At 36.6% G+C, this 27,579-nt stretch overlaps 1 protein-coding gene across 9 annotated transcripts in view; it reads right to left on the reverse strand.

Moving 5' to 3' along the window:
* Nucleotides 1-27,579, reverse strand: part of CCDC138 (coiled-coil domain containing 138) — a 147,080-nt gene that overhangs the window by 79,482 nt on the left and 40,019 nt on the right. For 6 of the 9 annotated variants that reach the window (XM_036026623.1, XM_036026621.1, XM_036026625.1 and 3 more), the window contains 3 exons: nt 21,643-21,720; nt 21,424-21,531; nt 13,840-14,004 (listed from right to left, as the gene is read on the reverse strand). In XM_036026623.1, coding sequence (XP_035882516.1) covers nt 13,840-14,004; nt 21,424-21,531; nt 21,643-21,720 — 351 coding nt within the window. The remainder of the gene's footprint in view (nt 1-13,839; nt 14,005-21,423; nt 21,532-21,642; nt 21,721-27,579) is intronic. The other 3 variants (XM_036026620.1, XM_036026624.1, XM_036026626.1) reach the window with 3 other exon arrangements.

Genomic DNA, 27,579 nt, shown 5'->3' on the forward strand with positions numbered 1-27,579 from the left:
GCAGCCCAGACCTAGTCCCCATACTCTCAAACCCATCCTAAAGGAGAAAAGTGGAGCCCAGCCCCTCTCTTCCTATGGCATCTAGAAACACAAGCAGAACTCGATGAACAGGTTTAAAGTCAGCAGGAGGTTTATTGTTTTATTTTTTTCTTTTTGGATCATCTTTTTTTTTTTGCCCCCAAGTGAGACAATAAGACGTGGAGTTATGAAGGGTCCAGGGACACATAGAAAGGGGGGGCACAAAGCTAACCCCCAAAACTGAGAAGCTGAAGCAAATGTCACTTGGCTACCACACAGAGCTGGCATTTTATTGTTTATCTGTATTATGATTAATATTTTTACATTATTTTACCATCGTTATTTTATTACTATTTTTTCTCTTCCTTATGTTTAGTTTTCCTCATTTTATTTCTCTGTTTAATTGCATTGTTTAACTGGTTTTCCTCATTCTCTCTTTATTTTAATTTTCCTTCTTTCACTTTGCCTGTGTTCCAATAACACCCAACTCTTGATCGGATACTTTCTATTCTGATTACCGAAATCATATATTTCTTCTTGTATTATTTTTCTTCCACCACTACTATAATTAATTGTTGTTCCATACAATTGTACATACCACATAGCAACCCTCGTTACCCCACTGTACTTTAATCTTGAGCATTATTATGGTTGTGGTTAACTCTATTCTCTCTCACACTATGCCTACTTTCCATCCATTAATCTCACCATCTAACCTTGCACAAGTGCTCTGTTTTCTGGATTCAGCTCACAAACATCCTCCCCTCAAACAAGAGTCTTATCTCTCTTCACCTTTTATAAAAAGTGGCTAGTTGAGTGAAATATCACAATTAACACTATATTTATCCAAAGAATCTTCCCATTCTTCTCTACTTCCTGGTACATTAAATCCACCACTGCCTTAATACATTTTGCCTACCCCCAGCCACTGATCACATACAAGAAGAGGTGGGAGCTGTGAACATCAGTATACCTGCTGGAGGAGGAGGAAAACCACCAACAAAGGAACTACCAAAAGGTAAAAACCCAAGTATAACAAGAGAGCCCACACAAACACAAGGGCAAATCTAGAGTGTCCAGACAAGGAGATCAAAAAGACCACACCACTGAACCCCACAGAAATCCCACCATAGAAGTTCACCCTACAAAGACAGATAGCAAAGTGAAACATCAAGAAACACAGAAACAAACAAAAAGAGTCATCTAAAATGGGGAGACAAACAAAACATGCAATCAAAAGATATGGAAGACTCCCCACTAAAAGAGAGAAAAGAAATAGAGGTAACCAAACTATCACATATAGAACTCAAAATAATGGTTATAAACATGCTCAAGGAACTCACAGGCAACTAAAAAGAACGGAGTGAGAACTATATCAGCATAAAAAAGGAAACTGAAACTATAAACAGATAACAGGGAGAAGTGAAAAATAAGATCTCAAAAATAAAAACACATTAGAACACATTACAAGGAGGCTAGATACAGCAGAGGGTCGAATCAGCAAGTTGGAGTACAAGGTAGAAAAAATACCAAGATAAAACAAGAAAAGGAAAAAAGACTCAAAAAGAACAAAGAGGTGGTAAGGGAGCTCCAAGACAACATGAAACATAACAGTATCCGTATAACAGGAATACGAGAAGAAGAAGAAGAAGAGCAAAGGATAGAAAACCTATTTGGAAAAGTAATGATGGAAAACTTCCCTAATTTAATGAGAGAAAAAGTCACACAAATCCAGGAAACACAGAGAGTCCCAATCAAGAGGAACCCAAAGAGACCCACCTCAAGACACATCATAATTAAAATGGCAAAATTTCAAGACAAAGAGAGAATCTTAAAGGCAGCAAGGGAGAAACAGCAAGCAACATACAACAGAGCCCCAATAAGGCTAGCAGCTGACTTCTCAATGGGAATAGTCCAAAGCAGAAGAGAATGCCAAAAAATATTCCAAGTAATGAAAACGAGAGGACTGCAAACAAGATTACTCTACCCAGCAAGGTTCTCAATTAAAATGGAAAGCCAAATAAGGAGCTACCCAGACAAAAGAAATCTAAAAGACTACACCTCCACCAAACCAGCTCTGCAAGAGATGCTAAAGGGGCTGCTTTAAGAAAAGGAAGGAAAAGAGTGAAAGAAAGAGGAACACAGGTACAAAAAACTGGCAATGAATAAGTACCTATCAATAATAACCTTAAATGTGAATGGATTGAAAGCTCCAATCAAAAGACATAGAATAGCTGAATGGATGAGAAATCATGACCCACATACATGCTGCTACAAGAGACCAACCTCAAGACAAAAGACCTACACAGACTGAAAGTGAAAGGCTGGAAACAAATATTCCGAGCAAATGGAGAAGAAAAAAAAGTCAGGGGAGCAATACTCATATCAGACAAAATAGACTTCAAAAAAAAGGGCCATAAGGAGAGACCCAGAAAGTCACTTCATACTACTCAAGGGAAGAAACCATTAAGATGACATACACATTTTAAACATCAATGCACCCAAAATAGGAGTATACAAATACATAAGAAAAATCTTGGAGAACTTCAAGAAACATATTGACAGCAATGCAATTATAGTAGGGGATGTTAAATACATTATGTATATAACTATACATAATTTATAGTTAAACATTAACTATAAATTAAATGACATAGTTATTTTAACACCCCACTGTCAGAAATGGGGTATTAAATACATAGAGATATAGTTAAAATACCTATATATTTTTACACTGTCAGAAATGAATAGATTTTCCAAACAAAATATCAACAAAGATATCATTGCACTGAACAATGTCCTGAATGAAATTAACTTAACTGATATATACAGAGCCCTTCATCCCAAAGAAGAAAAATACACATTCTTTTCAAATGTACACGAAACATTTTCAAAGACAGACCACATGATAAGACACAAAACAAGCCTCAACAAATTCAACAAAGTTGAAATCATATCAAGCATTTTCTATGCCACAAGGGACTGAAACTAGGAACAAACCTCAAGGGAAAAAAATTTTAAAAACTCAAACTCATGAAGATTGAATAGCATGCTATTAAACAATGAATGGGCCAAGAATGAGACCAAGGAAGAAATCAACAAGTTTCTGGAAACAAATGAAAATGAATGGACAACAACCCAAAACTTATGGGACACAGCAAAGGCAGTCCTGAGAGGGAAGTTCATAGTGATACAGACCAACCAAAAACAGGTAGAAACATTTCAAACAAAAAACCTAACCCTACGCCTACAAGAACTCAAGGAACAACAACAAAGACAGCCCAGAGCAAGAATAAGGAAGGAAATAACCAAGATCACAGCAGAATTAAATGACATAGATATTAAAGTACCATTCTAAGGATCAATGAATCCAGGAGCTGGTTCTTTGAAGAGATAAACAAAACTGACAAGCCTTGAAGCAGGGTCATCAAGAAAAAAAGAGAAAACACCCAAATAAACACAATCAGAAATGAAAGAAGAGAGATTACAACTGATACCACAGAAACACAGAGGACTGTAAGAAGTTACTATGAAGAACTGTATGCCAAGAAATTTGAAAACCTAGGTGAAATGGACAAATTTCTAGAAAAATATAATCTTCCAAAACTCAATAAAAAAGAAGCAGAAAGCCTGAACAGACCATTAACACATGATGAAATTGAAACAGTAATAAAAAAACTGCCAACACACAAAAGCCCTGGACCAGATGGTTTCACAGGAGAATTCTACAAAGCATTTAAGGAAGAGCTAAACCCTATCCTTCAGAGACTATTCCAAAAAATCCAGAATGATGAAAGACTCCCAAACCCTTTTTATGAAGCCAACATCATCCTAAATAAAAAACAGATAAATATACAACAAGGAGATAAATACGCCAGAGGGAAGATGGTAGCAAGGTAACAGAGAGCAGATTCCACCTCCCCCTACACACTCGAGAAAAACTAGTAGTATTTTGGCAAAATAGTATTTTGGCATTCTTCTTCTTTCTGTTTAGTCTTCTTTGCTTGGCAGGTTAAACTGTATTGTTTGACAGGTTTCCCCTATTCTCTCTTTCATAGTGTATTGCTAATTTACTGTCCTTCACTTCACTTGTGTTCCATTACCACACTACTCAAGGTCCTATACTCCCTATTCTTGTTACCCAGATCACATAGATTCTGTCATATGATTGTTGCTCCATTATTATTGTAAATAACAACTGTTCCATACAATTGTAAGTACTATACAACACCCTTCCCAGATCTTAGCCCACTTCACAGTTTCCTGAACTCTAATACTGTAGTGGTTAACTCTATTCTCTCCTACACTACACCTATTTACTATCCTTTACCTAACTCTTTTTATGAAACCACTGTGATCCAAATGCCAAAACCAGATAAATACACCACAAAGAAAGAAAACTTCAGGCCAATATTGCTAATGAACACTGACACTAAAATCCTTAAGAAAATGTTGGCAACCTGCACACAGCAATACATTAAAAGGATCATACACCATGACCAAGTGGGATTCATCCCAGGGATGCAAGAATGGTACAACATTCACTGATCAATAAATGTAATACATCACACACCAAAAAGCAAAGACAAAAAGCACGTCATCATATCAATAGATGTGGAAAAAGCATTTGATAAGGTACAGCACCCATTTATGATAAAAACACTCAGCAAAGTGGGAACAGAGGGAGCATTCCTCAACATAATAAAGGCCATATATGAGAGACCTACAGCCAACATCATTCTCAGTGGGTGAAAACTAAAAACTTTACCACTAACATCAGAAACAAGACAAGAATGTCCACTTTCACTACTTCCATTCAACATAGTATTGGAAGATTTAGTCACAGCAATCAGAGAAGAAAAGGAAATAAAAGGCATCCAAATCAGAAAGGAGGAAACAAAATTGTCATTGTTTGCACATGACATGATAGTGTACATAGAAAATCCTATAGACTCTGCCAAAAAACTGCTCAACCTAATAAGTGAATTTGGCAAAGCAGTGAAATACAAAGTCAATATTCAGAAATCAAATGCACTTTTGTATACCAACAAATGAAATATCAGAAACAGAAACCAGGAAAAAAATCCCATTTCATACAGCAACAAGAAAAATAAAGTACGTAGGAATAAACCTAACCAAGGAGGTAAAACACCTGTACTCAGAAAACTACACAACAATGAAGAAAGAAATTAAGGAAGACCCAAACAAATTGAAACATACACCATTTTCATGGATTGAAAGAATTAACATCATTAAAATGTCCATACTACCCAAAGTAATTTATACATTCAGTGCAATACCTATTAAAATGCCAATAACATATTTCACATATATAGAACAAACACTTCAAAATATATATGGAATGATAAACAACCCCAAACAGCTGCTGCAATTTTGAGAAAGAAGAGCAAAGTAGGAGGGATCACAATACCTGATCTCAAACTGTATTATATGGTCACTGTAATCAAAACAGCCTGGTACTGGCATAAAAACAGGCACATGAACCAATGGAACAGAACAGAGAGCCCAGAAATAAACCCAAGTCTCTACAGTCAATTAATATTCAACAAAGGGGACAGCAGCATACAATGGAGTAAAAATAGCCTCTTCAATAAACTGTTGTTGGAAGGGCTGGACAGTGTATGCAAAAAAATGAAACTGAAGTACCAACTTACACCATAAGCAAAAATAAATTCAAGGTGGATAAAAGATTTCAATATAAGTCATGACACCATAAAAATCCTAAGGAGAACATAGGCAGCAAAATGTCAATTATTCTATGTATCAATGTTTTCACTGGTATGTCCCCCAGAGCAAGGGACATTAAGGAAGGAATAAACAAATGGGGCTTCTTCGAAACAAAAAGCTTCTGCACAGCTAAAGAAATCATCAGCAAAATGAGAAGGAAAGCAACCGTGTGGGAAAATATATTTGAAAATGATATACAGGACAACGGTTTGATCTCCAAAATATATAAAGTACTCACATAACTCCACTTCAGAAAGACAAAAAAACAAAATTAAAAAATGGATGCAGGACCTGAACAGACACTTCTCCAAAGAGGACATAACAGGGCCCAGAGACATATGAAGTGATGCTCAACATCACTAGCCATCATAGAGATGTAAATTAAAACCACAATGAGCTACCACTTCATAAGGGTCAGAATGGCCATCATAACCAAATCAACAAGCAACAAGTCCTGGTGAAGTTGTAGAAAAAAGTGAACCCTAATACAGTGTTGGTGGGAATCCAGACTGGTGCAGCCCTTGTGGAAAACAGTATGGAATTTCCTCAGAAAACTAAAAATGGAACTGCCTTTTGACCCAGAAATTCCACTACTAGGATTATACCCTCAGAATCCTGAAACATCAATTAAAAAGAACCTGTGCACCCCAATGTTCATAGCAGCACACTTTACAATAGTCCACTGCTGGAAGCAACCTAAGTGCCCATCAGTAAATGACTGGGTTAAAAAACTATGGTACATGTAACACAGTGGAATACTATGTAGGAGGAAAGAAAGGAGCTCCTACGCTTTGGAACAACAGGGATGGGAACTGGAGAGCATTATGCTAACTGACATAAGCCAGATGGTGAAAGAGAAATACAGTCAGAACTTCGCTTCACCTGGGAACCTCCACGACCAGCAAAAGTAGCAGCCATTTCAGACTGGTTAATAGCTCAGGCCTGATAATCCCGGGGAAATACAGTTTGGGGTGACCTTGGCCTTCTCCACCCAGGAAACCCCAAGGCCAACACACCTAGTGGACAGCTACACACCACATCAATGCACTACCACCCTGCCCCTGCACAGCTGATCCTCCACATGGGGTGGTAGTTGGTGGTAAGTGGTCACAGCCAGTGTTCCCAGCTGACTTGCCCAAGTAAATCACTCCCATTGTGATCTGCCAACAACGACAAAGAGGAAAGTGTACTCAGCCCACATGAAAGGTGCACCTCAAATACCCAGCCTGAGTGATAGGGGAGGATGTGCCACTGAACCCTACAGGACACCTACTACATTAGGCCACACTATGAAGACACACAGTCAAAGCAGCTCTACCTAATACATACAATCAAACACAGGGGGGCTTGTAAAACAAGGAGACAAAGAAACATGGTCAAAATGAAAGAAGAGATCAAAACTCTAGAAAAAGACCTATGAAAAATGGAGATAAGAAATCTATCAAGTGCAGAGTTCAAAACACTGGTTATAAGAATGCTCAAGGAAGTTAGTGAGGACCTCAGCAGCATAAAAAAGACCCAGTCAGAATTGAAGGATACACTTAATCAAAATAAAGAACAATTCACAGGGAAACAATAGTACAGTGTATGAAGCCAAGAATCAAATTAATGTTTTGGAACATAAGGAAGCAAAAAACAACCATGCAGAACAAGAAGAAAAAAGAATCCAAAAAATGAGGAAACTATAAACAAGCTTTGGAACAACTTTAAGAGGGCCAACATTTGCCTCATAGGGGTACCAGAAGGAGAAGACAAAGCATGAGAAATTGGAAATCTATTTGAAAAAATAGTGAAAAAATGTCCCTAATGTGTTGAAGGAAATAGATGTGCAAATCGAGGAATCACGAAGACCCAATTATGATGGATGCAAAGAGGCACATTCTAAGACATATCATTATTAAAAGGCCAAAAGTTAAAGATAAACAGGGACTCTTAAAGCAAGATAAAAGAAGGTAGTTACCAGAAGGCTGCCAAATGGGAGAGGAGAGAAGAATGGGTGAAGAGGTGAGGGGATTAAGAAGTACAAATAAGTAGTTACAGAACAGCCATGGGTATGTGAAGTACAGTATAGGAAATAGAATAGCCAAAAAATTTATAAACGTGAACCCCGGAAATGAACATGGTGGGGGGACTGCTTGAGGGAGTACAGGGTGCTGTACAGAGGGAAGTAAAAGGGGAAAGATCAGAAACTGTAATAGCATAATCAACAAAATATAATTTTAAGAAATTAAAATACCCTAAAATAGTTTCATATGACAAAGCTCTATTCCTTTAAAACTCCACCAACCCACTTTGTCACAAAGTAACATCAATACATATTGTATAATCTATGTAACCCATTAACATACATTTAGTTTTGTTATATTTTTGTCTTTTAAATTCTATTCAATAATTAAACATGGACTTATGCACCAAAATTGTAATACAGGTTACTAGAATAGAGGTTACAAAATTATAATGCAAGTTCCTAGATTTGTCTATTTTTTTTCCTGGAAAACTATATTTTCATATAACCTCATGTTGATGATTATATGCCTTCCTTTTCAACTTGAAGAAATCCTTTCAGCATTTCTTGTATGGCAGGTCTAATGAGTTCCCCGAATTTTTGTTTACATAAGGAAGTCCTACATATCTCTATTTTTGAAGGACAGTTTTGCAGATATTGTATACGTGGTTGGTGGCTTTTTCAGCATTTTATGTATATCATTTTACTGCCTTTGGGCCTACATTTTCTGCTGAGAAAACTGAATGTTCTTATAAAAGTACACTTGTATGTAAAATGAGGCTTTTCTCTCAGATTTCAAGATTCTTGACTCCTGGTGGTTTGATTACAATGTGTCTCAGAAAGAGTCTTCTTGAGTTTCTCCTAGTGAGAGGTTGTTAGACCTCTTTAATTTATATGTTCATTTATTTCCTCAGATTTGGAAAGTCTTCAACCATTAATTATTCAAGTAATTTCTCTGCCACTTTCTCTGTTTTCCTTTGGGTCTCCCATATCACATAGGGGACTAAATAGTCCACCTGATTCACCTGACAATGTCCACAAAACTCCTTAAGCTCTCTTAACCTTTCTTCATTCTTTTTTCATTTTGCTTCTCTGACTTGATGACTACAAATAATCTGTCTTTACCTTTGCTGATTCTTTCTTCTGCATGATCAAATCTGTTGTTAAGCCTCTCTAATAAATTTTTCAGTTCAATCATTAAATTCCTCAGCTCCAGAACTTGGTTTTCCTGATTTTGCTTAGTTTTCAATTTGTGTTCTCTTTTGTGTCATTGAACTTATTTTTCTTGGTATGTTTTTATTGTATTTTTCCATTACCATTTAGTCCCCTTATACTCCCCTACTCTCACAATCACACTACTGTCCATGCCCATGAGGACTTTTTTTTTTTGCTCAATCTCTCCACCCTCTACCATTCCCCACACCTTAGCTGTCATCCATTCAGCATTCTGAGTCCATCTCCACTTTGCGTGTTAGTTCAGTTTGTTCATTGAATTCCACAAGTGAAATTATATGGTGTTTGTCTTTCTCTGATTGGCTTATTTCATTCAGCCTCATGATCTCCAGATCCATCCATAATGTCACAAAGGGTAAAATTTCTTTTTTTCCCTTTTCCCAGAAGTGAAAAATGCCAATAAAGATTTCATTGTGTAAATATCCCATAGTTGTTTTATCCATTCATCTACCAATGGATATTTGAGCTGCTTCTATATCATGGTGATTATAAATAATGCTGCAGTGAACATGGGGGTGCTTGTGTTTTTTTGATTTAGTGTTTGGGGTTCCTTTGGATGTATTCTGAGAAGTGGGAATCACTGGGTCAAAAGACAAACCCATTTTTAATTTTTTGAGGTATCTTCATACTGCTTTCCAGTGTCTGTACCAGTCTGCATTCCCACCAACAGTACCAGTACAAAAGAGTTCCCATTTCTCCACATCCTTGCCAGTACTTGTGCTTTGCTGATTTGTTGATGATAACAATTCTGACAGGTATGACATATTTCATTGTGGTTTTAGTTTGCATTGCTCTGATGATTAGTGATATTGAGCATCTTTCCATATCTCTGGGCCATCTGTATGTCCTCTTTAGAGAAGTGTCTACTCAGGCCCTTTACCCATCTTTTAATTGGCCTGCTTATTTTTTTGGTGTTGAGTTTTGTAGTTTTGGACATTTGGTTAATATCTAAAACTTATTTTTTTGGTGTTGAGTTTTCTAGTTCTGGACATTAACCAAATGTCCAAAACTTAATTTTTGTAAATTTTGGACATTAACCCCTTATGGAATGTGTTGGCAAATATGTTTCCCATATTGTGGGTTGTTTATTTTGTTGGTGTTTTCCTTTGCTGTGCAAAAACATTTTAGTTTGATGTAGTCTCAGTTGTCTCTTGCCTGGGGGACAGAATAGAGAGCTCAGAAATAAACCCACACCTTTATAGTCAATTAATATTCAACAGAGAAATCAAGCATATACAATGGGCTAAAGACACCTTATTCAATAAATGATGTTGGGCAAATTGGACAGATACATGGAGAGAAATTAAACTAGACCACCTTCTTACACCACTCACAAGAATAAATTCAAAATGAAATAAAATACTTAAATGTTAGACCTGCAATCATAAAAATGCTAGAAGAAAATGTAAGCAACAAAATCTCAGACACAGTTAGTAGCTTCTTTAAGAGAGTTTTTAAATTCTTTGTCTGGAAGTCTGAAAGTTAAGAGATCTTTGTTTCTTTATGGTAGAATTCTGGAGCTTTGTTTTGTTCCTTTAAGCCATGTGTCCCCTTTTTTTTATATGCCTGGTGATCTTTTTTTTTTTCATTTGGGCATATGACAAAATAAAATAAAAAATAAACACCTCTTCCAGTCTTTATAACTCTCTGGCTTTATATAGGATACCTTCACCAAGCCCAGCTTGTCATTCTAAACTTTTCTAGGAATGTGTGCTTTTAACTGTCTTATTTTCTAATGTGGCTACTCATTTCTCTCAGGAACCCATAATCTCTTTCTCCCCTGCCATCTGCATTTGGAAGTATAACGCTAGGCTTCTTCAACATACTACAGCACTCATATCTATTTTTTGAGGCTTCCAAACCACACCAATGTTCTTGTCAGCACCCTGAGTCAGAAAAACAAACTAGTCCTGCAGCTAGTCTCTAACTAAAGTTAAAATCTTGGACACACAGTCCACTTTTATCCCAATGGAGGAGCTATGGTATAGGAATATTTTCTCCTGATTACACTGTGCTATGGCATACAAAAGAAAGGCATTAAAAATGTCAGAAACTTTCCTATTCCTATTGATAGAGTATGTTCCTAGTTATGTGTTGGCCTGGGTGCTGCAACTTCTCAACTTGTCTCTAAAATTCGTACATACAATCGTGTTTTGGTCAGTATATTGTTACTGCAGTGTCTCTCTGTAGGGAATAAGGGCTAGTGCTCCCCATTCTACCATCTTGATGGTGTCAATCTTCCACAGATATTTTTCAACCATCACTTTTTTAAAAGATTTTATTTATTTATTTTTAGAGAGAGGGGAAGGGAAGGTGAAAGAGAGGGAGAGAAATATCAATGTGTGGTTGCTTCTTGCATGCCCCCTACTGGGAACCTGGCCCACAACCCAGGCATGTGCCCTGACTAGGAATGAAACCGGTTACTCTGGTTTGCAGCCTGTGCTCAATCCACTGAACTATACCAGCCAGGGCTCAACCATCATTTTTTAACACATCATAGCAGATTCCACTTAGATTGTACTGAGTTACATTGTTCTCAGTTTCTCTGAAAACATTCCACCTTTCTGTATTTGAGACACACAAGAAAATCAGTCTTATAAGGTATACCAATTTGATTATCTACCTAATTTACCACATTCATTCCCAATAGTATTTTGTATGTATGTTTTAAAGTATTAAAAATCAATCCTCAAATGATACTGGATCAGAGGTGTAAAAAAATACACATGAGCAGTTTTTAAAGGTAATTTGGGAGAAATTATTTGGCAAAATTGTTTGAGTCATACAGGCAAACATACTTAAATATAGTGAACAACATGCTTCATACAATAATGCTATTACAAAAGTTTCAAAAAAGGGGTCTATATTATTATATAACCACAAATTGTATATATTCCTAAAAAAATCTTAATACTTGCTTGTGATGGTCACTAATATATTTAATTAATTAATTTACTAATTTGGTACTATTTATTTTCTTCTTAGTCTATCATAAAAGCTATTCATAAGCTTTAAAATTATTTTACTTTTACTAATGTGATAGTAGCCATAATTGCAAATAATATTTTAGTTAAGGATTTAAGCTTAACAAAAGTTGTTAGTCCAGAATAAGTCAATAAATGTCTATATTTTAAGAATGATAAAAGGGATCCTGTGACAAATGTGCTTAACGATCTTCTCTTACACCGTTAATCTGATATAAAAACAAAATATTATACAATCCATATTCCATTAGTTAAAATTGTCATTTTTTAACCTTAATATCCTAGTGCTATCCTATCACACCCAGTTCTAGCAGAACAAAATTTCTCCACAGAATTTTAACACTGTAGCCCTTCCTAATCAGCAGCTACTTTTAAAGTAAGGCTAGATATAGACAGGATAGTTCACACAGGTGGTAAAAGACAAAATTCTAAGCAAAGGTACATTTGTTTCCTATTGCTGCCATAACAAATCAGCACAATTTTACTGGTTTAAAGAATGCAAATTTAGGTGCTGGCTGGGTAGCTCAGTTGGTTAGAGCATCATCTCAATATTCCAAGGTTGTGGGTTCTATCCCCAGTCAGGGCACATAAAAGAAGCAACCAATGAATGCATAAATAAATGGAACAACAAATAGATGTTTCTTTTTCTTGTGCACATGCTCTCTCTAAAATCAGTAAATTTTTTAAATTAAAAAAAAAAGAATGCAAATTTATTATCTTACAGTTCTGCTGGTCAGAAATCTAATTACAGTCTCAAGCAGCTAAAATCAAGATGTAAGCAGAGCTGTGTTCCTTTCTAGAGGCTAGGGGAGGATCCATTTTTTTGTTTATTTCAGGGTGTTAGCATCATTCCATTCCCTGTAGTTCCAGGACTGAAATCCCTGTTTCCTTGCTAATATGAGCAGTAGGTTATTTCTGCTTCTAGAAGTGACCAGCATTTCTTAGCTCATGGGCCTCTTACTGTATCTTCAAAGCCAGCAAAGATGACTTAAGTCCCTAATGTATCCATATGCTTCTTTTGCCATGGTTTAAAGAGTTCCTGTGATTACTCAGCCTACCCAGATAACACTGGGTAATTGCTAATTGAAGGTCAACTGATTAGCAACCTTAATTCACTTCTGCCATACTAACAGGTTCCAGGGATTAGGATATAAACATCCTGGGGGCTATTATTCTGTGTAGCATAAAAGGCATTTAGAAGAAACTTTTTACGTAAGGATGAAAACAGAAAATAATTTCCTAATATGAAATCCTGGTCAGCTATAGGATAATCATAAAATTGTTTCTGAAAACATTAAACCAAACAAACAACTTTAGATGTATAATCTTCAAATGTTTAAGGTATTTCTTGTGGAATATAACTGTCAATCACTAATGGCCATTTATACCAACTACAAATCACAAGTATCAATATCCAAGTTAATGTCTGCAATTTAACAATACCATTATTTCTCTTTGTTAATGAGAGGACCCTTGAAAATAGATATTTTATCCCTTTATAACAAAAGGCAAAATAAGTTATTTTAGTGGGAATGACCTTAAAATGGTGTGTTCACATCACTGATTATTTGCCTAACTCTACTATACAATTATTTTTCCATTCTGAGGGTAGGTCTTTAATTTCTGGTCTCTATTTTTAAAGAGAAATGCCTATCGTGTTAAGAAATATACATGCATTAATTACAATTAAATGTGAAATGTATCTTTATACAACTGACTATTGGCATGGTCAATTTTATACCAAAAATACTTTAAATATTTTTTCTCTTGTAAAATATACCAGAGGCTTTCCTTTCTAAATCTTCATGTATACTGAGTCATATATTTCAAATGAAAAAATGAAAAACGAACCTTTACACACTTCTCCTGAATATCATTTCTCTGAGAAGCAAATTTGAGTACGGGACTTTCACCACCCATTCCAGATCCTTCACTTTTCAATTTGCTAAGGTAATAATCTGATATCCAGTCCATGAAGATAGTTAAAAGTTCATAAACTTGTGCATTAAGTGGTACCTGTATGTAAAAAATTAAATCAAACATTTCAGTTCACAACCTCATAAAACTTCAAAGGCAAGCTTTAAATTTTAAGTGAGTATACCTAAAGCACTTCACTAAAATGTTTCAAAAAGCTCCAAATGAAAGAAATCCCATATCAAACAGCTCCAATTAATATTAGAAACATATTAAATGCTAGCTAAGAGAAGAAAATTCATCATAATAAGGAAATTGAAAGTACTGCATCTCATTACAAAAATGGAAAACTTTCATGAAAATTCTTCATCCAAGATTGATAATATAAAAAATTTAAATTGGTCCAATTTGAGGGCACGAACCACCATAACTAAAAGATGTTAACAAATTAAATAATTCAAAAGGTGAATGAGTAGCATCATAAAAATTTATATTTCCTTCTCCTGCAAAATGTTATTTCTTTATATTACAGCACTTTCAAATTTTTTTCTTGGAAATGCTGTTTGCTGACATGTTACCAAAATGAGAAAAAATAATACCACAAAAATTTTATATGTTAAATTAGGCTAGTTTTAGTATTTCTTAAAATCAATTTTACTCAATTTAATTCAATATTTATAACATATCTACTTTAAGCACAAAACCATGCTAAATTTAATTAGATATTTAAAAATCTTAAAAGACATAAATACAAAAGGAAATTAATAAAAACAACTAATAAAAAGGTAATATAAAGCAGACAGCAATCCATCAAAATATAATCAGATGACTGAAAACAAACTGACAGTAATAAGAGGGGAGGGGATAATGGGTGGGAAAGGGGGAAGGGTTTTCAGGAACATGTATAAAAGACACGTGGGCAAAACCAAACCGGGGCAGGATCAAGGGTGGGAAATGGGGATAGCTGGGGTGCAGGGGGAGAGTGATGGGGGGAAAATGGAGACAACTGTACTTGAACAACAATAAAAACAAGTGAAAAAATGTTACATTAATATGTATAAAATACTTTTAATCTTCTAAATCTTTTTCAAATAAAATCTTCAGATAAAAATTAAAATCATCTTCAGTATCTGAGTTAAAAGCTCCACTTTTGACTTGGGTCCAAGATAGAGGCATAGGTAGACACACTGTAACTCGTCCCATACCAGAAGAAAAACAACAACAAATTTAAAAACAAAAAACAACCAGGACTGACAGAAAATTGAATTGTATGGAAGTCTGACAACCAAGGAGTTAAAGAAGAAACACTCAACCACACCAGCAGGAAGGGTGGAGATGGGGAGCCAGGTAGAGCGGACTCACAGTAAAGACAGTGGCTGGAGGACCGGGTGAGGTGGTGGCTTGTGGACTTGGCGGACCCACATTCATGTTCAGATAAACCCGGAGGAACAAGTGGGGAGCAAGATAGACCACAGAACCCAGGATTCCAGTCTGGGGAAATAAAGCCTCAAGGCCTCTGACTAAAAACACCTGTGGGGGTTGAGGCAGCAGCAGGAGAAACTGCCAGCCACACAGGAGAGTTTGTTGAAGAGTCCCACAGGGTCCTAGAATGTACGCAAACCCACCCACCCAGGAATGCACACAGAGGGGCCCAATTAGATTGTGGGTAGCTGGGGAAGTGACTGAAAACCAGCAGAGAATGGAGCAAGTGGCACTGTCCCCTCTTGGACCCCTCCCACACATACGGTGTCACAGTGCAGTGACTAGGGTTGCCCTACCCTATGCACACCTAAGGCTCTGTCCCTTACAATGTAACAAGTAGGCCAAGACAAAAAAAAAAAAAAAAAAAAAAAGGCCCAAATGAAAGAACACATCAAAGCTCCAGAAAAAATACAACTAAAGAGACAAAGAGATGGCCAACCTATCAGATGCACAGTTCAAACCACTGGTGATCAGGATGCTCAAAGAATTGGATGAATATGCTGGCAAAATAGAGGGAAAAGTGAAATAAAAGAAAATGTACAGGGAGCCAGCAGTGAAGGGAAGGAAACCAGGACTCATATCAACAGTTTGGAGCAGAAGAAAGAAACATTCAACCAGAATAGAATGAAGAAACAAGAACTCAGAAAAATGAGGAGGGGTTTAGGAACCTCCAGGACATCTTTAAATGTCCCAACATCAGAATCATAGGGGTGCCAGAAGAAGAGGAAGAGCAAGAAATTGAAAACTTACTTGAAAACATAATGAAAGAGAACTTCCCCAATCTGGTAAAATACACTTTCAGGAAGTTCAGGAAGCTCAGAGTCCTAAAGAAGTTGGACCCAAGGAAGTACACACCAAGGCACATCACATTTACATTAACCAAGGTTAAAGATAAGGAGAGAATCTTAAAAGCACCAAGAGAAAAGGAGACAGTTATCTACAAAGGAGATCCCATAAGATTATCAGTTGATTTCTCAAATCTTTCAGGCAAGAAGTGGCTGGAAAGAAGTATTCCAAGTCATTATGTCTCTTATGACATAAAAGTCATAAAGGACCTACAGCCAAGATTGCTTTATCCAGCAAAGCTATCATTTAGAATGGAAGGGCAGATAAAGTGCTTCCCAGATAAGGTCAAGTTACAGGAGTTTATCATCACCCAGCCCTTATTATATGAAATCTTAAAGGGACTTATCTAAGAAAAAGGTTAAAAATACAAACAGTAAAATGTCAACAAACTCACAGCTATTAAAAACTGAACCTAAAAAAAGAAAAAGAAACTAAGCAAACCACCAGAACAGGAACAGAAACAAAGAAATGGAGATCACATGGAGGGTTATCAGTGGGGCAGTGGGAGCACAAGCGATAGAGAGGAGGGAAAGGTACAGAGAATAAGTAACATAAATAGTAGGTAGAAAATAGACAAGGGGAAGTTAAGAATAATATAGGAAATGTAGAAGCCAAGAACTTATATGTACAACCCATGGACATGAACTAAAGGTGGGAAACGCAGGTGGGAGAAGGTGTGCAGAGTGTAGGGCAATAAAGGGGAAAGATGGGATAACTGTAATAGCATAATCAAAATATATTAAAAAGAAAAAAGCTCCACTTTTTCCCCCTTTATTACATGTTCATAGAGACTTTATTCATAATAACGAAGACCTAGAAACAATCCAAATGTGGATCAAAAATGAGCAAATAAATGAACTGTGATAAATACATGCCAATCTACTTAGCCATAAAAAAGAATGAACTGGCAACCATCAAAACATTCTCTGTATGTCTGAGTTTGTTTCTGTTGTGTTTGTTCATTTATTTTGTCTTTTTTATTTTATATTTTTATTGTTATTCAAATACAATTGTCTCCAATTTCCCCCCACCACTCTCCCACACCCCAGCCTCCCCAGCTCCCATCCCCTCCTTAGGCTTTGTCCATGAGTCATTTATACATATTCCTGACAACCCTTTCCCCTTTTGCTCTCATTATCCCCTCCCACCTCCCCTCTGGTCACTGTCAGTTTGTTCTTAATTTCAATGTCTCTGGTTATATTTTGCTTCCTTGTTTGATTTGTTGATTAGATTCCACTTAGAGGTGAAATCATATGGTATTTGTCTTTCATTGCCTGGCTAATTTCACTTACCATAATGCTCTCCAGACTCATCCATGCTGCTGCTGAGAGTAGGAGCTCCTTTCTTTCTGCTGTGTAGTATTCCACTGTGTAAATTTACCACAGTTTTTTGATCTACTCATTTACTAATGGGCACCTAGGTTGCTTCCAGCACTTGGCTATAGTAAAGTGTGCTATGAACATTGGGGTGCATAGGTTCTTTTGAATTGGCATTTCAAGACTCTAAAGGTACAGTCTCAGCAGTAGAATTACCAGTTCAAAAGGCAGTTCCATTTTTAGTTTTTTGAGGAAATTCCATAAGGTTTTCTGTAGTGGCTGCATCAGTCTACATTCCCACCAACAGTGTACTAGGATTCCCTTTTCTCAGCAATCTTGCCAGCACTTGTTGTTTGTTATTTGTTTATGAACCATTCTGACCATTGTGAAGTGGTATCTCTTTGTGGTTTTAATTTACATCTCTCTGATGGCTAGTGATGTTGAGCATCATTTCGTATGTCTCTGGGCCCTTTGTATGTCCTCTTTGGAGAAGTGTATGTTCTGGTCCTCTGCCAATTTTTTTAACTGGATTGCTTGTTTTCCTGGAGTGTAGTCATATGAGTTCTTTATATATACTGGAGATCAAACTCTTGTCCAAGGTATCATTTTCAAACATATTTTCCCATACAGTTGGTTCTCTTCTCATTTTGCTGAAGTTTTCTTTAGCTGTGCAGAAGCTTTTTATTTTGATGATGTTGCATTTATTTATTCCTTCCTCTATGTCCCTTCCTCTAGGGGGCACATCAGTGAAAATATTGCTGTGTGGAATATCTGAGATTTTCCTTCCTATGTTCTCTTGAAGAAACACCGTGACATTTATGGTGTCACGACTTTTATGTAAGTCTTTTATCCACTTTATTTATTTTTGTATATGGTGTAAGTTGGTGGTGAAGTTTCATTTTTTTGCATGTAGCTTTCCAGATCTCCACACACCATTTCCTGAAGAGGCTATTTTTACTCCATTTTATTCTTCTTTCTCCTTGGTTGAATATTAATTGACCATAGATACTTGTGTTTATTTCTGGACTCTCTCTTCTGTTCCATTGGTCTATGTGTCTATTCTCATGCCAGTACCAGGCTGTTTTGATTATTGTGACCTTGTAATACAGTTTGATATCAGGTACCGTGATCCTCCTCTGTTCTTCTTTGTCAAAATTGCTGCTGATATTCAGGGTCTTTTACAGCTCCATATAAATTTTTGAAGTGTTTGTTCCATATCTGTGAAAAATATCATTTGTATTTTAATAGGGATTTTTCTGAATCTATAAACTGCTTTGGGTAGTACAGACATTTTAAAGATGTTAATTCTTTCAATATAAGAACATGGTACATACATGCTTCCATTTCTTTGTGTCTTCCTTAATTTCTTTCTTCAGATTTGTATAGTTTTCTGAGTACAGGTCTTTTACCTCCTTGGTTAGGTTTATTCCTAGGTACTTTATTTTTCTTGTTGCTGTATGAAATGGGATTTTTTTCCCTGATTTCTGCTTCTGATGTTTCATTGTTGGTGTACAAAAATACCTTTGATTTCTAAATATTGACTTTGTATCCTGCTGTTTTGCCAAATTCACTTAGGTCATGTAGTTTTTTTGGTAGAGTCTATAGGATTTTCTATGTACACTATCATGTCATCTTCAAACAATGACAATTTTGCTTCCTCCTTTCCAATATGAATGCCTTTTATTTCCTTTTCTTCTCTGATTGTTGTGGCTAGGACTTTCAACACTATGTTGAATAGAAGTGAAAGAGGACATCCTTGTCTTGTTCCTGATCTTGGTGGAAAAGCTTTTAGTTTTTTTTCCCCACTGAGTACGATGTTGGTACTTTTTCCACTTTTTTTTAATTAAAAATTTGTTTGTCACCAGCATCCATGGAAGGTTGTATGCCAAGAAAAGGGGTTGAGGGTGGCATCCTAATCACAAAACAGACCATTTACATCTACTATAAAACCTTTGTACATACCTCATTCCTGGTAAAGGGAAGGGCAGGCAGAGTAATGGCTGCCATATGGGGCCAAGACTATTTGCACAAGAAATCATAGGATTCAGGCAAGGAGAATAGGAGGACCTTGAGCTTGGAGACCTAGGAAAGATGTGCAGGTTTGTATTCCCACCCTCACTGTTGCCACTGCATTCCAGTGACAATGAGGGTCTGGTCCAATGTGACAATATGGCTGTGGATAATCCATTTGTACATGACCACCACTTGATGCTGACCGAACTCCTTGACAGGCTGCCCATCTTCGATGAAGTGCTTGAGGAACAGCTCTCACAATGTTGGCAACAGAAGGTGAGAGGTTATTCAAGGTCCTCGGCTCACTGAAAGAGGTCAACAGGTTGACTACTGAGATCTGTTTCTTAACCAGCTAGATCAAGTCTACAAAAGTGTTATAGAAATCCTCAACTGTGAACTCCTAAAGCCTGAGACATCACATCCTCTTTTATGCTGGCAGACACAGCCTTGAACTAGTGTAATTCTTTGCACTAAAGAAGAGTCCAAAAGCTCAGTAGGAAAAGCTCCCATCAGGCCTAGTCTTGAAGATGTAGGAGTACTTTTTGTAGAGGTCCTTGAACTCCAGTTGATGGAGGTCATCCTCAGCATACTCCATATTATGGAAATAATAGCTCCAGCAGCTCTGAAACCAGAGGGTTCTGCACAGCAGTCTTTGGCTGAATTTGGTTCTGCAGACCATGATGACTTCATTACTGGCCAATTAACACCTTTAGAATGACTGCCCAATAGCAACTCCTGCTTCCATTGCTGAGGATCCTTTCCCCATCATTAAACTCCCAATTTACTTTGTGAAAAGAACTAGAAAATTTATCAAAAGTATTAAAGCCCACAATGTGATATCACTACCCACCCACTGGAAAGTTCAAAATGAAAAAGACTTAAAATCACCAAACATTGGAATGGTTGTGGAGCAACCCGAACAATTATACGTGGCTAGCCAGTAGGAGAATAAAATAATACAAACACTTTTGAAAACTGACAGTTTCATTAAAGTTAAATATATATCTACTTTATGACACACAAATTCCATCCTTGGTAATGCTGCCAAGAAAAATGCAAACACATACCTACGAAGAGCTTTTTAAACAAATATTGTTAGCATCTTTATAATAAATAAAAACTAGAAACAGCTCAGGTGTCTATCAACAAGAGGGATAAATAAACTGCAACATATTTATACAATATAATATTGCTGAGCCATACAGAGGAACAAAGTACCTGATATATTCAATTATGAACATAATAAGCCTCACAGAAACAAGTAAATACTATACAATTCCATTGAATGAAGTTCTAAAAGAAGCAAAATTAAATTATGGTAACAGAAATCAGATCAACAATTATTTCTCACAAGGAATAACTAAAAGGGGACATGATGGAACTTTCTAGGATAATGGAAATGCTCTATGCTTAGTTGTAGTTTATATCAGTGTAGACATTTGTCAAAACTAATAAAAATGTACATTTAAGGATCTTGCATTATGTTACTGTATAACTCAAATTAAAATAAATTCTTAGGAAAAAAAGTTAGTGCATGGAGCCCATCCAAGGGATAAGATTGCAGTTTTGGTAGAAAAGTAACAATGAAGGTTTATGGAATCTCAAAACACGATGAGTAACAAAGCTGTCATTAAGCTCAACTTCCTGTGACTTGTCAGTGTTACTGTACCTGAAACATTGCTGAAATAGTTATGTTTTTTAAAATAAATGCATATTTGAAACATTACAAAGATATTTCTCTGTAAAGGTATTATTATGGTTATGCCCTTCATACCAAAAACAGTGTTTACTAAATGAAATGAAAGATTAAAAAACAAACACAAAACTTCCTGACTTCCCACTGGAGAAAATTTCAATATCATACCTTACATGTTTTCGAAACTGGTACTTTTTCTTGTTTTAAACTTTTTATTTCATGAGCAGCATGGGAATTTCCTTTCAATCTCTGTATTGTCATAAACTCATACTTCCTCTGCAACAGCACAAATCCATGAATTAAAGAACAATTACATTAAAAGTGTGAAGGTCCAAAAGCAAGCGTTTTAAAATTCATTTGTGTCAAAAAGGAACACAAGCAACTTACCTGTAAATTATCTAAACGCGCTTGAACTCTTTTAGCCTGAATCTCCATCTTCCTATTTTCATCATTTACTTCATTTAACTAAAGTAGGAAAATGTTATTACATATTTCAATATAACCCTTAAACTGATTTCAAACTGAAGGTTTCCCAAATAATCTACCTTCTCTAGTCTGCATAACTAAGCAATATAACAAAACAGAAGTAACATTCATGATTAAAGATCACCTAATCAATAAAACAAACAAGCTAAATATAACCAAAGACAATGAAATTGAGAACAGGATGACAGTGACCAGAGGGGAAAGGGGAGGGAATTTCAGGGGAAAAAAGTGAAGGGTTTGCAGGAACAAGTATAAAGGACACATGGACAATAACAAGGGAGGTAGAAACAGGAGGGAGGTGTGGGGGGCTGGGGAGTGGGCTGGGATGGGGCGAAAGGCAGAAAATTGTACTTGAACAACAATAAAAATATAAATAAATAAATAAATAAAAGAATGAAAGAATGAATAAATAAATAAATCACAGCTGAAATCAACAAAATATTAAGACTGCCTAAGCCAGCCCTGGCTGGTGTGGCTCAGTGGACTGAACACTGGACTATGAACCAAAGGGTTGCCAGTTCGATTCCCAATCAAGGCACATACCTGGGTTGTGGGCCAGGTCCCCAGGAGGGGGCATGTGAGAGGCAAACACACGCTGATGCTTCTTTCCCTCTCTTTCTCCCACCTTCCCACAATGTCTTAAAATAAATAAAATCTTAAAAAAAAAGAGTACCTAAGTCTACTTCATTCTATGAAAACTTTGAAGTATCACAAGGTCTTACAAGTATACATTTCAATGGGAAATATCTTTTAATTGAACATTTTTGTCTTTAGAATTTATTATTATTTAATAATATATTTTATTAATTATGCTATTAGTTGTCCCATTAATTTCTCCCATCCTCCCTGTACCCCCTCCCACCAGCATTCCCCCATCCTTAGTTCATGTCCATGGGTCATACGTGTAAGTTCTTTGGCTTCTCCATTTCCCATATTATTCTTGACCTCCCTGTCTTTTTTGTACCTACTATTTATGCTTCTTATATCCCTGTACCATTTCCCCCCTTCTCCCCCTCCACCTCCCCACTGATATCCTCCATGTGATCTCTATTTCAGTGAATCTGTTCCACTTCTAGATGTTTGCACAGTTCATTTTTCTTATTTTTAGGTTCAGCTGCTGATAGTTCTGTTTGTTGACACTTTACAGTTCATATTTTTTATCTTCTTCTTTTTCTAAGATAAGTCCCTTTACATTTCATATAGTAAGGGTTTGGTGGTGATGAACAACTTTCACTTGACCTTATCTGGAAAGCCCTTTATCTGCCCTTCCATTCTAAATGATAGCTTTGCTGCATAGAGTAATCTTGGATATAAGTCTTTGCATTTTATGACTTCGAATACTTCTTTCCAGCCCCTTCTTGCCTGTAAGGTTTCTTTTGAGAAATCAGCTGACAGCCATAGGGGAACTCCTTTGTAGGTAACTGTGTCCTTTTCTCTTGCTGCTTTTAAGATTCTCTCCTTATGTTTAATCTTGGGTAATATAATTATGATATGCCTAGGTTTGTGCTTCCTTGGATCCAACTTCTTTGGGACTCTGAGCTTCCTGGACTTCCTAGAAGCCTATTTCCTTTGCTAGGCTGGGGAAGTTCTCCTTCATTATGTTTACAAATAAATTTTCAATTTCTTGCTCTTCCTCTTCTTCTTCTGGCACCCCTATGATTCTGATGTTGGAACGTTTAAAGTTTTCCCAGAGGTTCCTAAGATTCTCCTCATTTTTTTCAATAATTGTTTCTTCATTCTGTTCTGATTGAAAGTTTACTTCTTCCTTTTGCTTCAAACCATTTATTTGAGTCCCAATTTCCTTCCCTTCAGTGCTGGTTCCCTAAACATTTTGTTTTATTTCATTTTTCATAGCCTTTACTTTTTCATCTATTTTGTGACCATATTCAACCATATCTGTGAGTATCCTGATTATCAGTGTTTTGAACTGTGCATCTGATAGGTTGGCTATCTCTTTGTGTCTTAGTTGTATGTTTTCTGCAGCTTTGTTCTGTACTTTCATTTGGGTCATATTTTTTTGTCTCAGTGCACCTTTTACATAGTAAGGGCAGAGCCTTAGATATTCACCAGGGCAGGCCAAACCATATCCTTATAGTGAATAGCTGTATGTGGAGGAGGGGCCTGGGAGGGAACAATGCCACTTGCTTGGCTCTCAGCAGGCTTTCAGTAACTTCCCCCGCTACCCACAAGCAAATTGGGCCCTTCTGGTGCAGATCCCAGGTGGGTGGGTTTGTGTACATTCTTGGACCTGGTGGGTCTCTCCAACAAACCCTCCTGTGAGGCTGGGAGTTTCTCCTGCTGCTGCCTCAACTCAAACAGGTTTTTTCAGTCTGAGGATTTGAGCCTTTATTTCCCTGCACTGGAATTAATTGGGGGGAAAATCTGGTATCTTTACAATATTGAATCTTTCCATTCGTGAACATAATAGAGCCTTCAATTTATTTAGGTCTTCCTCAGTTTCTTTTAATAAAGTTTTGTACTTTTCAGTAAATATATTTCATACATCTTTAGATTTATTCTAGATAGCTAATGTTTTTTGATGCCATTACCTATGGTATCCTTCAACAAGTAATATTTACTTTCTGATTATTAGCACAAAAATACACTTGATTATTATATATTGAATTTATACCCAAGAGTTTTTCTACATTTGCTTAAATTTGCCCTGGTTGGTGTGGCTCAGTGGATTGAGCACCACCAGCAGGTGAGAGATCACCAGATCAATTTCCAGTCAGGACTTGCGTCTGAGTTGCAAGCCAAGTCCCCAACTGGGGAAGAACAGGGGGCAACCAATTTATGTGTCTCTCACACATCCATGGTCTCTCCCTCTCTTTCTCCCTTCCCCTCTCTATAAAAGTAAATTGATAAAATCATTAAAAATTGGATTAACTCTAATAACTTGTCTATATAATTGTTTGGATACCTATGTCAATAGGTACATAATTATATCATCTTTGCATAATACTGATTTCTTCCTTTCCAACCTTGCTTTTTTCCCTTATTTCATTGACTAGGCTGTCAGTGTTTTATGTTCAATAGAAATAGTAACAGTGAGCACATTTATTTTGTTATGATCTCAAAGGAAAAAGATTTCAATAACATGAAATTAAGTATAAATTCCTTGTTGCATATTTAGATACTCTATCAGAATTAAGAACTTTGGAGAGGCAAGATGGCAGAGGAGTGAATGGAAACCACATTAACCTCCTCCCAGGACCAATCTGGAATTATAACTAAATTGTGGAGAAAACACCCAGAACAAACAACTGAACAATAGTGAGAGAGAAGCCTTATAACCTTGGACAAACAGAAGAATAAGCTTCAGCAAACCTGTCTGATAAGGAGTACGAATGAGACTCGAGAGGGCTAGCTGAGGGCCCACAGGCAGCAGGGTCACAGGGATAATTAAGTGGCTGGTTGGATCTCCCTGCAAAGAATGGGGTCTGAACCCTAAGATGGAATCCCCAGCCTAGAACACCACAGCCCCAGAAAGTACACAAATATCTCTCCCTCTCTTTCTCCCTCCCTTCCCCTCTCTCAAAAAACAAATAAATAAAATCTTTTGAAACAAATTTAAAACAATAAAATGCTATATAAGTGAATCACAGAAATAAGTTAATTTTATAATTAGTAATTTCAAATCATTTATCATTCATCATGCCAGAAGCTGGCAAGCTATGGCATGTGGGACAATTCTTAAACACTGCCTGTTTTTATGAATAAAGTCTTATTAGAACAGAGCCATGCTCATTCATCTACTTATGGTCTATAGCTGCTTTTGGACTATGTTGGCACAGTTGAGGCATTATGACAGAGATCATATGGTCCACAGAGTTCAAAATATTTACTATCAGGTGTTTAACAAAAAATATGTGTTGACACTTGATACACACTAAACCAACCATAAAAAAGTATTCTGTCACTTCATACCAAAGAGTTTCTTCCAGCCCCTTTCACTTTGGACATACAGGCCATAAATCCAATTATTCATGGGTTCAACCACTTAATAATTCATGTAGGACCTCCAATCACCACACATTTATGTGTGCAGATATAAAATTATTAAAGATTATATAAATATAAACCTGGAGATGGGAATAGGCAACGATGTACCTATGCTAGCAATTAAAGAAACCCCTGTCTTTTTTGAGTGCTAGACTGAGATTGTGATGGAGAAAGTAATCTCCCTAGTGGTAAAGCAAGTCCTTAGACAACAGTAAGTCAAAGTCATATACCAATTGTGAGAGACCAAATGAACTCAGGGGAGCCAAAGAATTAGATGAAGTGAGAAATTGGGTAACCTTCCTATAATTACAAAGGAGACAGGTTATAGCCAGTAGTGACTATAGGAAATAAATAATAAAAACGGAGAACACATAGCCAGCTAAGGAATCCCAGGAGGCAAATTATCTCTGTCCTTATTTACATTTTAGAATCCATAAAGTTGGATAGCCCAGTGCTGAGTTTACCCCAGTTTCAGATCATCCACTTCTCCTTCCAACAAATACAAATAATCATTGCCCTCTCTTCAACATATACCTTCACTTTCACATTTTCAGTCAAAAACTGGCAAAAGGAACTTTTAATAAAAAGAAAATACACAATTTCACTAAATATTGTGTTATGCAATAATGCAAAAAATATCACTAAATATTTTTGTTATGGAATGTCAATGTAATCAAGTACTTCAGGAAATAGTCACTAAAATATTTATGTTATGCAATGTCAATGTAATCAAGTACTGACCTAAATAACACCACCCATATAAATAATCACAGTGCAATATGATACTGATTTATACTCATGAGACAATTGAGCAATGTATAGACTTCCTTCTAGTACAGTGCCTAGAATATAATATTCAGAAAAATAAATGCTGTTAAATAAGCAGTAGTATGTAACAGCAGTTCCAGGTTATCAGGGTTTTATTCTTTTGCTTGTTTTTAAATCTAGTACTTTCTTTTACTTAAAAAAAAAATTCAACTTGCCAAACTCAGATGGTTGTCAGAATAGATGATGAGAAATCAAAAACTTAACAGTATTTTGTATTTACCAGTGTTTAATACTACAGCTACCAAAGTTATCAAAAATTTCTCTAGCCAGGAGGAATACCAGGTGGTCCCACATTTGTGTGCAGATAAACCAGGAGGAACAACTGGGGAGCCAGACAAACCACACAACCCAGGGTTCCAGAACAGGAAAATAAAGCCTCAAAACCTCTGGCTACAAACACCTGTTGGGGTATAGTAGCAGGAGAAACTCCCAGCCTCAAGGGAGTGTTTGTTGGAGAGACCCACAAGGCCCTACTTATACAAACCCAGCCACCCAGGAAAAAGCAGCACAAGAGCCCAATTTGCCTGTGGATTGAGGAGAAAGTGACTGCAAGCTGGGTGAAAGCTGAGCAAGTGGCATTATTCCCTGTCTGACCCCTCTCCCACAACGTAGTGACCTGGATCCGCCCTGGAGGACACCTAAGGTTCTGTCCCTTACTACATAAAATTCAAATCAAGACAAAAAAAATATGGCCCAAATGAAAGAACTGATCAAAGCTCCAAAAATAGAATGAAGTGTTGAAGAGATAGACAACCTATCAGATGGAGAATTCAAAATACTGGTAATCAGTATACTCACAGAACTGGTTGAGTATGGTTGCAAAATAGAGGAAAAAGTGAAGGTTATGCAAAGTGAAATAAAGCAAAATATACAGGGAACCAACAGTGAAGGGAAGGAAACCAGACTCAAATCATCTGGAGCATTAGGAAGAAATAAACATTCAACCAGAACAGAATAAAGAAACAATTATTGAAAAAAAAAACACGAGGAGAGGCTTAGGAACCT

This window comes from Phyllostomus discolor, chromosome 5 (genome assembly GCF_004126475.2).
Source record: "Phyllostomus discolor isolate MPI-MPIP mPhyDis1 chromosome 5, mPhyDis1.pri.v3, whole genome shotgun sequence".
Lineage (NCBI taxonomy): Eukaryota > Metazoa > Chordata > Mammalia > Chiroptera > Phyllostomidae > Phyllostomus > Phyllostomus discolor.